This window comes from Filicampus tigris, chromosome 16 (assembly GCF_054856515.1).
Source record: "Filicampus tigris isolate MCC_2025a chromosome 16, RoL_Ftig_1.0, whole genome shotgun sequence".
NCBI classification, from domain to species: domain Eukaryota; kingdom Metazoa; phylum Chordata; class Actinopteri; order Syngnathiformes; family Syngnathidae; genus Filicampus; species Filicampus tigris.
The window spans coordinates 13,062,272-13,080,499 of NC_141232.1; the positions used below are offsets into that span (position 1 = coordinate 13,062,272).

At 37.4% G+C, this 18,228-nt stretch overlaps 2 protein-coding genes across 2 annotated transcripts; both read right to left on the minus strand.

Moving 5' to 3' along the window:
- Positions 1–1,798: 1,798 nt before the first annotated feature.
- tac4 (tachykinin precursor 4) lies at positions 1,799–3,754 on the minus strand. The gene is made up of 5 exons (XM_086056127.1): positions 3,571–3,754; positions 2,575–2,671; positions 2,385–2,417; positions 2,254–2,307; positions 1,799–2,099 (listed from the first exon to the last, which is right to left on the minus strand). The coding sequence occupies exons 1-5, from the start codon at positions 3,691–3,693 to the stop codon at positions 2,068–2,070; spliced, it is 339 nt and encodes a 112-aa protein (XP_085912253.1). The 5' UTR covers positions 3,694–3,754; the 3' UTR covers positions 1,799–2,067.
- Positions 3,755–12,484: 8,730 nt separating this feature from the next.
- On the minus strand, positions 12,485–16,675 carry LOC147134822 (growth hormone secretagogue receptor type 1-like). The gene is made up of 6 exons (XM_086056169.1): positions 16,540–16,675; positions 15,423–15,598; positions 14,071–14,432; positions 13,619–14,016; positions 12,576–12,715; positions 12,485–12,505 (listed from the first exon to the last, which is right to left on the minus strand). The coding sequence occupies exons 1-6, from the start codon at positions 16,673–16,675 to the stop codon at positions 12,485–12,487; spliced, it is 1,233 nt and encodes a 410-aa protein (XP_085912295.1).
- Positions 16,676–18,228: the final 1,553 nt, after the last annotated feature.

The window sequence follows — 18,228 nt, forward strand, 5'->3', positions numbered from 1 at the left end:
AATACAAGTGCAGATATGACAGAATATTTAATGCAGCTATTATATTTTTCAAAGTGGCTATTGAAAGTAAGTGCACTTTAGAAATTAATGCAAGTTAATGCCACTTGAATTCTAAGTTACGGAACGCTGGTCAACAAATTTGAACAACGCTTCCGAGATGCAGGTAAACTTTTCTAGATTAATTTTTTTGCATTGATTCTGAATCTGACTTGTTTTTTTCTCTAGAAAATCAGGTTTTCATAATATACTGTAATATGTAATACAGTAATATATCTAGTAATATATTTTAATTAAGGATTAGGTCCAGCAACAGTTTTTGTGTTTTTTGTTTTTTTTCTGAAGCGTCACAACTACAAATTACAACAAATTACAACGCATGGTAAAATTAGTATTGCGCAAGCTGTTACACATCAAATTTTTTTTTAAAAATGAAAATGTCTCAAAAACCTGATGTGCTAGAAAAAGTAAAGACTTTTTTTTTTAAATCAGTGTCAAAAATGTTCAGGGACACGTAAAGCCATCTCTGAATGAAATTTGCTGTTGACCAGTATATTTTTGTATAGCTTGGTAGATGAATGCAGTACAAACAGCAAGTATTCACATCGCTTCACTCTACACATTTTTGTACATTTTTTCCCTTAGTCCAAACTGGAATGAATAATATTTTTTTCCTCGAAATGTATACACACAACACCCCATGATGACAAGGTGAAACGTTTTTTTTTAATGTTTGTAATTGTATTGAAGAAAAACTAAGTATTCCAATTACCGAATCCACTCCTTTGATATCTTGGTTGTCGGATTAAGGTCGTTATCATGCTGTAAAATGAACCGTCACTCCAGTCTGAGGTCGAGAGTACTGTAGAGCAAGAATTTTGTTAAGGCTGTTTCTGCATTGCTGCTTTCATCCTTATCTCAATCCTTACTCTAGTCTCACATCCTGCCGCTGAAAAACATCCCCATAGCATGATGTTGCCACCGGCATTCTTCACTGCACGGTATCGCCCTGGTTTCATATCTGGTATTCACGGCATGGAATTCAATCTTCGTCTCATCAGACCCAAGAATTTTGTCTCTCTTGGTCTGAGAATCTTTCATGTCCCTTTTGGTAAACTCCAGGCAGGTTGTCAGGTGCCTTTTACTAAGGAATAGCTTGCATCTAGCCACCCTGTTTGTCTGACTACAGCCAGCTCTAGCAAGAGATGTGGGTGGTTCCAATCTTCTTCAATTTATGGAAAATGGAGACCGTTGTGCTCTTTGGGACCTTCCAAGCAGCAGAGATCTTTCTACCCTCCATCAGATCTTTACAAAGGGACATGCCTATGTGTCAGAGGTCTACTGCGAAGTCATTTAATCTCATGCTTGGTTTGCACGCCAACATGCACCGTCAAGTGTGGAGCATTATATAAGCAATTGTGTGCCTTTCCAAATCATGTTAGCAACTTAATTTAGCGTAGGTGGACTCCAAGCTGTAGAATAGTATCAAAGATGATCAGCGGAAATAGGATACACCTGAACTCAATTTTGAGCTTCATCGTAAAGGATGCGAATACGTACGTTATTTCCTGTACATGTGATGTCTTTGTTTTTTTTCATTTGTAATACATTTAAATATATAATATCATAGGGTGCTGCGTTTATAATTTTGAGGGGGGAAATGAATTTAGTCAATTTTGGGATAATGAAACAGCAAAATTTGGAAAAGGTGAAACTATTTTCTGGATGTTCTGTATGGATCAATTTCCAAGGTCTTGATGGACCAGCACCATTTTAAAAACAAGAACACAGAATAAAGACATTTTTAACAAATAACCTTTAATTAAGATGGAATGAAAACAATGCAATCATGTACAATATTATGGTTAAAGATCAAATCAATGCAGTGTACCACAAGTCATTTATCTTGTTAACACAATGTCCTGCTGATAGACAGCTTACAGTAGGTTCACTGAGACACTAATGGCAATGATACATTACAGAATTGAAACAAAAACCGGTGTCTCTGAATTGAATGTGTTACATACATACACACACACACATACACACTGTATCTCCTCGTTTGCATCTTTAATATGAGTATGATTTCCACTCTTGCATGTCTGGGAAAACACAACAGGAATAAACTGATACTTGTTGTTTTTAATATCAATAGCAGCAGATAATAAGGTAACAACAAATACATCAACAATAACAGGAAAAAAACACACAAGATTTGCAGTTAAAAAACTTAACGGAGAATTCAAATATTTTTACCTTCATCTAAACTTCTTCTCCCCATGAGTCCTACAAACATCTCCCCTTTATTTCCTGGTTAAGAGAAAGAAAGCAATAGTTAGAAGAAAAGCATGAATAGTAAAGAAGATATCGATGAATAATACTATTACTTTTCCTCTCCAGACTCATCGGTTGTGACGCCTCTGGAAGATAGGAAGCATGAAAATAAGAACAGCATAGTGTAAAAGTTGGCTACAGTAAAACAATACACCTAAAAGACACTCAATGTAATCCCCTGGAAGCACAGTTATCCTTTTTTTTTTAACTTTGATTATATTATGTACTTTTATGTTTATTTACCCAAGCTCCTTCCCATCAGGCCATGGAACTGTTGTGCTTTAGAGCGTTTGATGAGGTCTGCCAGACGGATGGTTATCCCCCTTTCTAGTGGGTAGTCCTACACGCATTCACGTGCACATACACACAGTCGGCAATGGATCAATTTATATTTGATTGTGCTGACCAAAGTAGAAGTGAACCTAATACAGTTGCACTGTATATAGAGATAACAGTGGAGCTGTCTAGTTTTGAACTTGGGTAACAATGTGTAGATTGTTAAAGGATTTCAAAAAAGGATTGAAAATTCCTCTAAAGCCAAGTAAATGATCACTGGATTGCAGTGTACACAATGGATCTAAGGGATGAAAAAAGTGTAAAAAGAAAAACCAAACTGTAACATAGTGTGTCTAAGCGCACAATTGTTGCATTACTTCAGTACAGCACTTCATTATAATTAAGATATATTGTATGTCCTATCAAAACATTGTGTAGTAATCGTGTCTACCTGTATTATATTATGCCAACAAACACCTTTTTGGTAATTTGAAGTGTTTGCATTTAAAGGTAAGTGTTTGTTAATTATCCTTCTATGACAGCCATTGATGCCTTATTTTGGAATGTTGGGAGTTTATGACTATTCATTAATTTACAAACGAAAATGATCACTATGGCATCTCATTTATCTGAATGATAATAAATCTATTTATCATCTAATTGTCATTAAACCTAAACAATAACGTAATTCAATTATTTGCTACATGTGTTATTAGTTATATATCAAATTTGGTCTAAATGACAGTAGAATGATCAAATGTACATTCATGGAATGTCAGTGATTTTTATTATTTAAAAAAAAGAAATGCTTGGCTTTCTTGGGCAAATAATAGACCAACAATATAGAGCTATGGACATATGTCCCTATTAATTGAAAATGACATGCAGTGTTGGTAAATGTATCAAAGTAACCAAAAAAATGAAATAAGAACTAGGAATAAAAAAGTTACTGTAAAATGTTACCTGCCAGTTTTCCAGGGTCCACAGCTCTCTTCCATCCTCCCGGCTAGTGAGCGGACTTCCCAGTGGGCAAAGAGATTGTGTCAGCACGACCAACATCACAGTCGCAAACTTTCGAGCATCCATGCTCACTTTAAGGCGCTGGTGGAAAACTCGAGGTAAAAGGGGCCCGAATTATAAGCAAAAAGGTGCTTTTCATGTAAGTTGATCCAGAAGGAGGTTGCACCTTTATAAAGCATTTCTTGCTCCTCCCCACCTCCCTTACCTCACTGAGAGGAATGAATCCTGCTTCTGTTTTTTTTTTTCTGTCTTCTTTGTGTGTCTGTGTGTGTGCGTTTGCATGTGTGTATGTGTGTATGTGTGTGTGTGTGTGTGTGTGTGTGAGTCACTTTACCTACCACCTCTTATGGTCTGATTGACTGCTGATGCTAGCATGACAGGCAACTTTTTAATTCTACCCAATTTTATAGCCATAACCAATAAAATCATAGGATTTATGGAACTATGGAGTAACTATATATATATTTTCTTTAATTAGATGACTGACCTGTTTTCTGAACCTGAGCCGTGATTGGTCGTTACCTGAGCCCTGAGCAGTTGTGATGTAATTTTCAGTCGACAGAAGTGACAAAATGGCTAAAATGGCTAAAAACGGGTGGATTTTGCTGCTTAACTCATATTCCACAAACACAATATTAATCAGAATACCGTGTTCCAACCAGTGGGCCTGCTGGGAACTTATTCTTGAAAAAAAATATGTTTGGGTTAATTTCCTTCTTTAAAGAGATGTTCCAAGTGCTGTCCCACTCAGAAATAAATTAAAGTACAGTGTATTTCCATGCTTTGTGTTTAGATTTATTTTTAGTGCATCTGTATTGTAAATCACCATCTACAATAAATCATCGAATTATTTTATTCCATGTTTTTGACATTTTTTGCCATTGAGTTGATTAAACTTCATTACCAACCACTCGGCAGAGCAACTAATCTCTACAGCTGCTTTCTTCCACGTGTATTGGAATCCAGATGGATTTACCACTTGAAGCAAGGTGAAGATTTTCAAAACCCCGATAGAAAAAAAAAATGTTGCCCGCAAACAACACCGGTGCAAGGTGCAAGGTGCAATGCAATGGGACTGATGAATTCCTGCTTTGTTTGTGCCTGATGTGTGCAGCGATAGGGAGGATTTCGACACTAACATATTCTTGGAACAGCTTCTGACAAGACATCACAAGCCCCTCATCTGTATCTCCAAGCGACAACTAGTGCCAGCATTTTAGAGGTCATTTTCAGTCTTATTGCGCATAAACTTGTGAAGGGGTTCTGTTTCATGCAAATGCAGAATACATTATTTGTTACCATTCGCAGCTGCTCAGTGTGGCAAACGTTCGCTCTCTAGTCCCTTTTTTGCTTTTAATGATGAGCAATAAATCTAGCAACGTGGCATTATTGAAGACTTCTGGATGCTCCGAGACTCCGAGAAGGAGATGTTCACCTCTCTGCGTCCAGATTGCACATGATTCTTGCACTGGCAAATTTTTACCTAAACATTTTGAGCAACTTCCTTCTCAGAAACGGGCGGACAAAAAAAGATTTTCTCTGCTGTTTCATTTAACACGTGATGGTGGCAAGGCACTTGAAAGACCTAAAGCAACTATTTGTATGGAATTAAATCGTTAATTTTCCTTATTATGTCCCCTTGAACTTAACCTGACCTAACCATATTATGTTTGATTTATACCACACATACATATGCACACATGCTCACACACGCGCCTCTATATGTGCGTCACTGCGCATCTAAGAAGCTCTGCTTCTACGTTAGGCATAACAATAACAGTAGAGAAGCATTTGTCATCAGCTTGTCTATTGTTAAATTTACTGTGGATTTCATATATGTTTCATATTGTTCTGTATTTGTATGTCATTTAAATGTGCCGAAAATACTTTGTGAACATGGAGATGTTCACAAAGTCTTTTCGGCACATTGCACTGCTCACACACTATGGATGGTCAACATGATGCTGAGCAGTGATACGCTTCACTGAGTAAGAACAGCAAGTCCATTACCTCTGCTGTGTTTAGTCATTGTACCGAGATGATCGAGCAACATACGCGGACAAATGACATGAAAAGGAATATTCATGTTGATAAGTGATGTCAGATGCATGTCTATAAAACACATACGGTGTGAAGATATATGTAATGACTTTCTTAAATAATGAAAGAACACATCCCACACGTCTTGTAACTAGCATAAAAAAATATACGGTTAATAATTAAAGGAAGAATGGGATCATTTCATTCATTTTCATTTCAACATTCTACATCACTTTGTCCAAATTCTACCAGATTTAAGTGTGTCTATGGTTAAACAAACAGCCTCACCTCTCAACCAAACTTTTAGGTTTTGTAGTTTGTCTGTACAAACTGGATGCCATTCATCCATTTTGTTTATTATAACCAAACATGCATTTGGAATGGTACAGAAGACCATTTTCCCATCATATCTTTTTGCTAATTGCTTGATGTGTTCTTTTCATGCTTCCAATCTTCCATTTTTACAGTATCTCTTGAGAGATAATTCTTCGACGATCATGAAACTTAGACCAAGAGTGTGCATTCATCATCTCAGTATAGATGATCGAGCTAAAAGACAAAGGAAAGTGCGCTTAGAAGAAAATCCTGACCAGGTTTTTGGGGGGCTCTTGTACAGTCATTATTTTAATCTACAATACTTTGTTTTTTATGTAAAAATCACTATTCATGCCTGTGGGATACATTAGTTTTCTATTTTATTTTCAAAGCGTAGACGACAACATTGAGTAGTACTTCATCACCAAACCTCATTTACACTCGTCAATAAGGCGTGTGGATCCATAATGCACTGGAACGAAAGAATGAGAATTCGACGAATAAATAAAGGCATCTTTTGCTCTTCAGTGCACCTTTTGGGGACTGTAGTGATTATAATCATGAGTAAGCTACCTATAATGGAATTCAGACTAACTCAATAGCATACATGTCATCACCAATACAGTTTGTTTTTAACTTAAAGAGGGAGTCAACCCAAAAATGTTCTTTACATGTCCTATGCAGCCCCAGTAGTCTAAACTTGATATTCTGATGAATATTTTGTTTGTGGAATATGAAATAAGCAGAAAAACCCACCTTTTTTTAGCCATCTCAGCGGGCGGCCATTTGTGAGTTGCTGTCGACTGAAAATGACATTACCGTTGCTCAGGGCTCAGGTAACAACCAATCACGGGTCAGCTTCAGAAAACAGGTTAACTGTGATTGGTTGTTACCTGAACCCTGAGCAACGGTGATGTCATTTTCAGTCAACAGCATTGACAAAATGGCCGCCCACTGTGATGGCTAAAAATGGTTAGATTTTGCTTATTAACTCATATTCCACAAACACAATTGTAATCAAAATGCGTTTGGACTAGCAGGGCTGCATACAACATATTATTGTAAAGAACATTTTTGGGTTGAATTCCTCTTTCAGTGTTAACATGATCTAATGACAGACTGTTCACACAAAGCCGTAACATATTTGTTGTTTTCCAGCACTGTTGTAGCAATAAACCAAAAAGCCACAACATTTGCTCGCATGCTATGAAACGTCTCCCTACTGATACAACACTATGTGTTTATTATTTGCGTATGGATATGTCTGTGTGGACCACCGCAGCTTTTAATGCAAGCTACTGTATACCATATTAAATTGGATTCCATGCACATTAAGAGACATCCGTCCAGGTGATTAATGATGCCAGCGAGCAAGACCGGATGCTTTCTTGCACTTAAATTAATTAAAATCACTCAATCATTTGCTGCACGAGACTTTTGTTCTTGCTGAAGCTTTTGTGCACGTGGTATCGCGAGGGCAGAGTGATATAGTGATGTTGGTACTGCACTTGAGTGTGTGAGTCTCATGAGGGATATCTGTGTCAGGCGCTTCAAACATTGTAAGGCCATTAAACAAAATAGGCACTGTCACCGTGAGGCTGTTCAAAAATAGAATTATAATAATATAACAATAGTATATTATGATAGTGTCTGAAAACAGGTGGATGAATTTCTTGCGTATGTAAAGTTCCAAGAATTAGCCCGCGAAGTCCATGCAGGTCTTAAGTCAAAAGAGATTTTGGTTTCACTTTTTTTTTTTTTTTTTTGGCATTCTTTCAATATTGAAAAACAACAGCAGAAGGAACACTAAACCTACTGTTAATTCACCCTGAAGATATGTTGGTTTTTAATTACTTGCTTACTTTACTTACTTGATTTATTTGTATTTATTTACTCTATTCAACTAACGTGTGAATGCATTTACCGGTTATTTTTGTTTACTTGGGTGTTCACCCGGACCTGGTGAACTCTAACAGAAAAAATGAGGTGACGTACTAACCCAAAGTCAGCTGGAAAAGGCTCCTGCTCACCTCTGACCCTAATGAGGACAAACCGGATTGAAAATGGATGGTCCATCTTCGGAAATCTGGATTAAGACATTCTCTCTTGATTTAAAATGAATAAAACCTTTCTCCTGTAGCTTTGATCTGTGTTTCCTTAATCCTTTCTTCATCTGTGATCTTATTGGCACAGTAATTGGGCAGCATCTAAATGCAATAGCCCCCCATTGTCCTTACTGTTCCATAATTAATGCTCATTGGCATTCTCCCTCTCACTGACGAGGCTGCCATGGTGTGCAATTCTCAGCAACTTGCTTGGGGACACAATGAAATCTTCTGTGCATTCTTCCGGAAGGAGAAGAAAGAATGGAATGGTTTCTGGTGATTTGTGCCTCTATGCAGTGTCTTTAAAACATGTGTGCCCACACGTGAGGTATATATAATGTATCGTGTGTATCCAAAGTGCACCCAGGTGATGCTAGATTAATAGAGTTCTTAATTCTATTGAAATACTGTCTTGCTAAATGGTGTTCAGGTCCACTGAAATGCAACAACATTTTATTGAATTTGTATCAGTAGGCCAGAAGCCCATCGCTGATTTCCCCACTGTATCGTGCGCTGTGAAGTGCTGCTTTGTTTTTGCTAATTGCTTGAGCGCCATTATTATGCGATGTTATACGCAACTGGAGAGAGTGCGGAGAATAAATGAAAATGCATATTTCTTCTCAAGTTCTCACAGTTAGTGTAGAGCACCGGGATAGAGCCATCTGATGCACGCATGGATAGCATTTAAGATGAAAGTGGTACCAAATTAGGGTTCCCGGGGCAAATGTTGTGCCGCGAGGAGTACAATTAATTGTATATTAAACATCACAGGCTATTAATTGAATTTAAGTGATTAAATCTTTAAATCTTTATTAGTACATTAGTGTAGTGTGTACCCTCAGTCACAGAAATTATAAAGATAACAACCTACACTTATTAATTAGTCTGAATACTAAGGATGGGAATCAAAAAGTATTTAATTTTCGCGGAATCTTTTGTCTGCTTGCCTGTTGATTCCACTTATCAATCCCTCTTACTAACAAAAGAGTCATGACGTCACCGGTTTACATACATACATACATACATACATACATACATACATACATACATACATACATACATACATACATATGGTTAATGTGTAACCCTTTTTGGGCACTACTGGATGTATGGTAACAAGTAACGACATTGTAGATTACACTGAGATACATAACAACAGTGTATATTCCTTGAAAACGGGTTATATTTTTTCCACTGGATATTTGTGTTTTATTGTAATTTGTATAATGATGTAATAATTTTTCAAAATGAAATCTTTGTTTTATTTAAAAAATGGACGAAAATAGCAATCAATTGCATGTAATTTTAACAAAAAATACTGTATCGAGATTTTGTTTTCGGGATATAAAATAACCTATATTGGGATATAAAATGATAGACACATCGCACAGAACTATGCATAAACAGCTGTATTATCATATCATACAGTATATAATGATAATGACATCAATGATATCGCATTTGTATTATTCCATGCCTCACCCAATGAGAATCAATAAGGGCTCAGATCGATAAGCAGTGTGGAATGGAATTGGAATCCCTAAATTCTTAGGATTTCCCATCCCAAGTAAATATATCATCACCACCACCCGAAAAAAGCCTTTAGTAAAATGTGTTTTCTGAGCGGATATTATCTTTCTTATAATGTTGCCTTTTTAGTTGTACCAAGTATTGTCTCTTAATTGCGCTGTAGTATTCGGAGATTGTTGAGATAAAATTACCTATAAATAAAATTGCCGGAAAGTAACCCAAGTAAGCACTTTTTTGTTTTAGCCATGCCTAAAAAATCCGGACAACTGAAATGGGGGGAAAAGAGTTTCCTAACAGTTCGGTACCACACCCAGTCTGCATGTATCCTCATTACTTTACAGCGACTTTAATTGAAGCTGTGACAATACTATTACTTAACTATTAATAAACACGTTCCAATTTACGTAAACCAAAAAGCTATTTTCAACAGCGTCTATTTTTGCTTGTATGAATACTTTGACCACGGCGTCATCTTGCGGTGTCAAGCGTCAGTTACACCACTCATGTTTGTTGTATTTATTGATTTTACAGTACCAAAACGAAACCATATAAATATTTAGAATTTAAATATTCACATGCAGCCAGTAGTCAGCAAAAGTGAAGTATGATGTGTAAGGTGTGTGTTTTAGCGACAATGCTGGCATTCAATAAAAAATGTATTAATCACATTTACGTGGCACAAAACAAATGGGAAAAAATAAATATAACATACATTGTACCAACAAATAACAAGGAATATGGGAACTCAACATGTAGAAAGCAGTTTGAGCTTTTGTTAAATATCTTTGATATCCATCTTAAGGTCCATGTAAGGACTAACACACTGAAAAAAATGAAATAAAACAAAATAAAATCATCTGAATACAGATAGATTTTTTTAAGCAGACTATACATCTACTTTAAAAATGTATCTGGATACAGATGATTTTATTTTGTGCAACCATGCAAGTGCACTTGACAAAATAAAATTGAGTAAATTCAACCATCATTTTTTTTCAGTGTATTCTCAGTCTAGTAAACTACTTAGATTTCTACTAGTGATCTAGAAGTAATAGCAGCACACCAATGTCAACAAGTGTGCAGTTTTAGTAATATGTAGTTGTCCTACTAGTACGCTTCAGTTGTACGTGTACAGACTTTCTATAGTGGGGGGGAAAAAAGTCACTAATAAGGCATAGTCATTCTACTAGTGTGCTGAAATTGTCTTACTAGTGAGGACGAAGGACGTATGCATAAATGCTTAAAAGCCTTTCCATGTAAGCAGACTCAGAACCAATCCAAAAGGTTGAACTTGATTGGTTGTCACACAACAGAGAGGGCAGGGCTAATGATATTTTGATTTGGTTTGACCTTTAGTTGATGTTTTTAATAAGGTAATATTAGGCGCTATAATCCGTTGTGCGTATTTACCTATAAATGTGTGTGTGTGCGTGTGGGTGTGGGTCCGCTTACAATGCAAAAGGCAAAACAAAATATAATAGCAATATATAAAGCATTTGGAGTGTTTATATGGCACTTAAAGGATTTACTTTGAATCTTCATTAATTTATTCAGCCACAGAACCTATACATGAATGTGGAACATTCAATGCAAAGACAATTGGGGAAAAAAACAATATAGTATGTTATTTTAATAACAGCAACATAAAAAAACAAGTGAGATACTGTACCTGACAGCTTCTGTGTAATAAAATGATGTATTGTATTACATCATGTGACAGCCAACTATAAAGCTGAATGATTTCACTACTCTCCCGAGAAGTCACTCTCAATTTTATAGATTCATATTGTTGCTCTCGAACAAGACATCAACTACTAATGGCAGGAAGAGCCCGGTGTACAAATCCAATCCAATCAATTGTCCTTTAGCCTGAGGCTGCTCTGTTTTCCAAACTTCAGGAAAACCATTTTGAAGCCGTCAACACAAGAACAATGCCATTATTATGGCAGGGAGAATCAAATAAAGAAATTCATCCGGGTGTGGGAAATACAATACAATAAGCAGCAAATCATGTGTGGACATGAAGCGGACCATGTGTCAAATTTGTACATCGAGTACACACACCACATTTAGCACTCTTTAAAAACATCAACACATGCATGATATTTACATACAAGAATTGTGGCAGACATAAAAATGGAGAAATGAAAATCATCAGTTTAAAAAACGTTTCACTGCAGTTCAAAATGAGTCTGCTGCAGTAATTTGGGTCTGGAGGGGAAAAAAGTCATTTATTTCTTAGTCATTGGCTTTATGGATTTGATTAATTCTACATACAAACTGCACTTTAGCAATCTGAGTTTTGTTATTGTTGTTTATGATGGACTGTAAAGTTTCCAAAATATTAAAATAAAAAGTAAAAATATGTCAAATATGATAATAATATATAATGCCAAAATGCGAACAGCATGAAGAAAGGAACTGTTTAAAAAGCAGTTATTATTAAACCAGTAAATGTATTGGTTGATTCAAGGATCAAGAATACAAGCGTTTTATGTTTATCCTGACATCTCATCCAAAAATTGAATATCCATATGTGTGAAGTTTATTTCAAGTAGAAAGCAGGGACATTTTTCAACATGGAGGGCATCAATTAATGTCTTACAAATTCCAAGTTGTGCGCTGTGTCTCAAGTGTCTGCAAATGTTGGTCCTGTCTTTGTGAGTGTGTGTGTATGAGGCTGTATACGGCGTGTCTATATCTGGATGACATAACGTTGTACAGTAAAGGATTGACAGCAGCACTGAGGTAGTAGAGCACAGAGGAGCCCAGGTTCAAATACTGCGACAGATAATATAGAAAATACAAATGCGTGTCAGTGTGTGTGCCATTAATGAAGTGTGTGTCATTGCTTTGGCCTGTTGGTGTCACAGCATGCAAACTGGATCCTGTCATGGAAGATGCGTGGTTACGTGTCTGGTTGGTTGTGCTCTGCAGGGTGTTAGTAGTTGTGTTTACATGTGCACAACTGGGTTTGTTGTTGATAGATTCATCAGTGTTGACAGTCTGTTGGTCACCAGTGCCCAGAGAGAAAACGAATATCGTCCGATCAACATGGAAGGGCAGCCAGCACAGGACAAACGCCATTACGATCACTCCTGAGAGGACAAAAGAGGCAGTGAACGAAGACAACACAGCATAGCAATCATTATTTTTTCAGAGAAACACAGAAATGTATTAGGAAACATGGTCATTAGAGCTGTAAGGGGATTGGGATGGAGCCCTGCAATCAGCGAGTACGGTAATTGGCAGAATTATTGGCTCGAAAAAGTTTACAATTGCCTATAAATCCTACTAGATGGTGGTAAAGCACTACCTTTGTCTAAATTGAGCTCCTCAAGTCACTTCAATGTAGTTCCTCGGCACCAAGATTCCACAAGATGGTGACAAAGCACTACCTTTTTCTAAATGAGGCTTCCTCTCAACCCACTTCAGCAGATGTCCTTGGCATCTTGAGTCCACAAGTTGTTGACAGGGAAACCAACATGCCCAAAAATGGTGCCATAGCAAATACACGTCCACACATTTTATACTGTAATTTGCCGATTTACCTGCTTATTAATATTTTTCAAGAATATGTTCGATGCAGGCTCACCAGTTGAAACACGACATTCTGATTAATATTGTGTTTGTGGAATATGAGTTAAGCGGCAAAATCCACCCATTTTTAGCCATCTCTGGGGGTGGCCAGTCTGTCACTTCTGTCGACTGAAAATGACATCACAGTTGCTCAGGGTTCAGATAACAACCAATCATGGCCCAGCTTCAGATTGGTCATTGAGCACTCACACTGGAATCTGTCTGAAAACAATGTTATTGAAATCTTTAATTTGACATGGGCTTTGGTATGAGCACAAAAATAGCAAATAAGTGGGTGTGGAAAATTGGTGAAAAGGTGATTCAACGAATTGCAAATATGTGGGGCAATGCTATATACAAACAAAACTTGGCCCACATAGGGAGACTTATGAGCTAGTTGAGCAAGTGTGACTTTTCCTCACCGAGCATTTTGACTGTGTGCCGATGACTTTGGTCTCTGCGGCTGCTCTGAGGACGTAGCCAAAGTGTCCTTCCAATCATACCGTAGACCACCGCAAGGATGCAGACCGGTACCAGGAAGTACAGATTGGATAGAATCATCATGGCTGACAGCAGGCCAGAGGAAATGGCGTATTGTGTGCAACGGCACTCTTTTCTGTCAGTCCCGTGTCGAGCAACACTTGCCTCCCCTCCCCCTCCTTCGTCTTCTTTCATCTTGTTTTGCTGACTTCCATAAACTTGCTTGACGTCCTCTCGTTTTTCGTTTTTTATTTTACCTCCGTGTTTATTGTTCTGCTCGCCTATTGCTTCCATTCCTTCTTCTTTCTCATCAAGCAATTTCCACTCTCTGGCTCTATCACTCTGCCTCGTTTTTTCTCCCCATTTTGGCTCATCCACTTCTCCCTCAAATGACGATGACACACGTCTTCCTTCATCCAATGTAAAGCCAACTGGTTCTCCAACCTCGCCCACCCACCTTGCATTCTCCCTCCAACCACTGACCCTGAGATCTTCTTGTCCGACTTCCTCAACCCCAACCATCACCAACACAGGTGCTGCACTGACTGCTGCACCCAACCACAGGCAGCCAATGAGAGTCCTGGTTCTGCGGCGTGTTACCAACGTCTTTGCTACAATTGGCCAGCAGACTGCCACATATCTCTCCAGTGAGAGGAAGGTGATGTGCAGGATGGTGCAGAAGGTGCAACACTCAGAGAGAAACATGGTCATCTTACAGGCAAGGTCTCCTAAGGGCCAGGGTCTGGGCCTCCATAGCTGTGAGAGAAAGTGACACGGTCACTGTTTTTCCCAAATTGCCACCCACGCCCCCCCCAAAAAACATGCTCACAATAAAACGTTTTTTTTTTCCCTTTGTATCCTTTCAGGGCTGCATGATACACATTTTCTATGAATTAAACATGTCCAATTTTAGATATGTTAAATATGTTAAAATGTCTTTAACACCCCAAAAGAATGTTTCTGAACTTTACTGATCATTTACACACCCATGCAAATATAATTAGATGACATTCCAGAGCAAAAGGGCCAAACACATGATGATGAGACAAAATCTGGATGTAATGTTATGAGTTTCCTTTGTTTCATAGACAGTTTACACTCATTTACCAATCAAGGCGAACAAGTTACTCCAGAAATCATGTATGTGTTAACATGCTGAGTGATAGTCACCGTTGCTATCATTTGTCTTGTGCATCATAAAATAATCACTCTGATATCTCTTCACATGTTTGCATGTGTGTCGGTTCTTTGTGTGATATGTTAAGACTAGAGATTTTACTGTAATTAGTTTGAAACTTTTTTTTAAGAAGGTGTTTCAGTAAAAAAAAAAAAAAAAAAAATCCACACCGGCATACAGTACATAGTAGTAAAATCATCATTGACAAAACACATTTTCCAAATTAACTAATTCACTGCCAGACATTTTCAGACCCTCTTTTACTCTAACATTTGAAATTCAAAAAAATATATGTATAAATAAATTCCTGGGATTGAATGACTGGACTGTGAAATGACGAATAAATATGTCAATGGCAGTGAATGAGTTAAATGGTTATTAGCTTCAAATGAACTGTTGTTTAAGATCATAAAGACAAAAACGAAGATTCCTCCAGCACATGGTCAGGCTTTAATGGACTTTCAGGCCAATGTTTTGCATTTGATTGCCTGATGTATGTCTATTTTAACAGTGCAGCTGCTTTCAGGAAAGGAAAACATGTTTAGCTTACATACATGAAGAAGAAGTACCTTATAGAGATCCAGCGGTAGCAGCAGGAGTATCATCAGATCACTGACAGCCATGCTACTCAGGTACAAGTAAGTAGAACTTCTCATGTGTGGACGTAGCCAAACCACTAGAATTGTTAGGACATTTCCTAGGAGACCAAGGAGCAGCACGGGAATGTAGATGATAGTCACGCCCACTATAAATGAAAAGAGAGGCCTCTTTGGGTCAGTTATTTTGGTTCTTATTGTACAGATGGATTCAGACGGTCATGGCCCCTGACTCAGGAGCCCTTCACAATGTTGGATATTTGCAGTCCTGGTTTCCATTGAGCTATTCTCGTATTAGAAAAAAAAAAAAACAGCTAAAAATAAAACACTTTTTTTACACACTCATGACACATCACATCTGTAACTTGTTATCTCACCTTATGTCTTCCAGGGAGGTTTTAATTTTCACATTGGTTGTGCAGCCTACTGGCAGGGATGAGAGATTCCACCTGTGCTCTTGATTGCATTCAACTACTCGAACCAAGAACTGTCTCACTATTTCCGTCTGCGTAGAGTGGCTTTTCATAGAATTTTTTCCTGGCCCACCACGTAATTTTCTGTAGTCCGTGAAGGCAAATCATGTGACTTCATGTTTCTTGCTAAAATGCCAAAATTTGCTAATTGCCTTCATTTTTATTAACACTAACATATTTGGCTACAAATCCCACTTATAAAGTACATTGAAAAATAGTTGACCAAAGAATTGTTTTCTGGCTTTTGATTTCAAAGCTAATTATTCATCAGTTTTTTGTTATACATGACAATAAAAGGTGATCGTATATTGATTTATATGGGCTCACAGTCATAATGCCCCCTGAGAGAAACCATATCAATGATGTGGCCCGCAACAAAAATGACTTTGACACACCTGGCGTAGGTTGATGATAGATTACGGCATGTTCTGACTTGCGTACAAATTTGTGTTTCAGAACTCGGATCACCTGATAAACATTACTTTAACAATATTTTATGGCTGTAGTTTGCACTGATATACCATACAACTGCATCATAATAAAATATGTTTACAATATTTCCAAATAACTTGGACATAATTCCTATGTTTGATTTTTTTACTGGTACAAATACAAACCTAGCTCCGTGAATCCAAACATAGGTTGATTCCAATTGCAATCTTGGTTGGAACAGTCCTCCAGAAAGCCTGATGCAAGGCCACAGCTATCATCTTCGCAGCCACTGCCCATGTCCTCCAACTCCATTAGATCCATTATTTCACAGGGTGATCTTTCAAAGAAAAACAACACAGAGAAAGCAGCAGGGCGTACGTTGATGGATTTCCCGCTCAATCAAATTCAGTGTATGTTGAGGATGGAGAGGTTTTTTTTTGTGTTTTTTTTTAAGTCATGTAACTGACTTTATATATTCTAACACTTCCACTTGAATGAAACAATACTTGATACAAAAATATAGCTAATGTTGTGCAAATGTACATGTCAAAATTATCTTAAAGAGTAAAAAGAAATTCAGAATAGTGAATTGAATAAATAACATGACATTTTACGTACGGATCATATTCTGTAGGAAGGACATCTAATCAGGATATCTAATCTGACCATGGTCAAACTCTGGAAATCATAATTTTAATGAGTTGTTGTTATTGTTGTTTTAATCAGACCCAGCTATTATTAGCATCACCACAACATTATTTGGAACTACCACGCAGTAAAGCTATATACTTTAAAGAAATATTAAATTGCACTTAAAAAGCAATTATAACACAAACAAAGCTCTCGGTCAAATGTGATACTTACTGGTGAAGAGAAGCCTCTGTGTGTGGCACACCTCCAAAGACACACTCGAGCTCTGGCTGTCACTTAGACACCTACAGAATGATCTGCCCACTCTCACACACTCTCATCTTTAATGTTCCAGTATCTGCTGATGTTGTACACACTAGAATAGGATGGATCGATATTAGAATATTGATACTCCAATACCACCTTTCCGATATTGGAATCGATATCCAGGATAACATATCAATGTTTTAATTTCTGTTCTATCTCTGCATGACAAACATGGTGGACATTTTCAGGACAGTGGCTTATTTTATCATGTGTAATCTGATTTGGACCTAAAAGTAACACTCAGTACACCTTTTACAATACCGGATTCAGATGCCGAGGGAGGGGAGCAATTATTCGTCAGTGCACCCAGGGCATAGGACAGCATACTTCTTAACCATATGTATGACAAAAATGCAATTTTAAATTGGGACAAAATATGTGCATATGTTCTTTTTTAAACAAATGGACAGAAGTGTAGTTGAATATATTCTAATGCACACATGCATATAAAAGATCCACTCCACAAATACGTAGGCTTTGAGGCAAACAAAAAATAGCTTCAGCCATCCGTCACAACAGCCACTTGTGCAATTAAGCCACCATATGCGTTTTTAACTCTATTAAGTGTTGAAACATATCCATGTTTTTGGCGGACACAAATTTAGTAACTCCTCATGCGCTCCAAACGAGCTGTCATTGATTCTTGTGGAAAAAATGCTTTTTGTGTACTTTTGAGTTAGTGTTGTAGAGGCAATTTACAGTAGGTTGAAATCTTACATGACTGATATCTGGTCTACAGGCAATCGAGGCAGACAGGTTTATGTTTAAATTCAGCGAACATGTACATAATCTTCTTCCTATTTTACCCAAAGACACTATTTTCTTGACCTGGTCCTGACTTTTTGCCAGACCCACTCTTCTTCTCTGATAAAGGAGTACAGTACACAATGCCTGCCATCTAGTGGTGAATACTGTTA

What these genes read in the sequence shown, in the direction of transcription:
- tac4 (XM_086056127.1), bottom strand. Translation starts at nt 3,693, where the DNA reads ATGGATGCTCGAAAGTTTGCGACTGTGATGTTGGTCGTGCTGACACAA. An exon ending in GATGAGTCTGGAGAGGAAAA is followed by an intron (nt 2,308 to 2,384) that starts GTAATAGTATTA and finishes TCTCTTAACCAG; the next exon opens with GAAATAAAGGGGAGATGTTT. An exon ending in GAGAAGAAGTTTAGATGAAG is followed by an intron (nt 2,100 to 2,253) that starts GTAAAAATATTT and finishes GTGTTTTCCCAG; the next exon opens with ACATGCAAGAGTGGAAATCA.
- LOC147134822 (XM_086056169.1), bottom strand. Translation starts at nt 16,675, where the DNA reads ATGGATCTAATGGAGTTGGAGGACATGGGCAGTGGCTGCGAAGATGAT. An exon ending in GCACACAGTCAAAATGCTCG is followed by an intron (nt 12,716 to 13,618) that starts GTGAGGAAAAGT and finishes TTGTCCTCTCAG; the next exon opens with GAGTGATCGTAATGGCGTTT. An exon ending in ACAAACCCAGTTGTGCACAT is followed by an intron (nt 12,506 to 12,575) that starts GTAAACACAACT and finishes CTTCCATGACAG; the next exon opens with GATCCAGTTTGCATGCTGTG.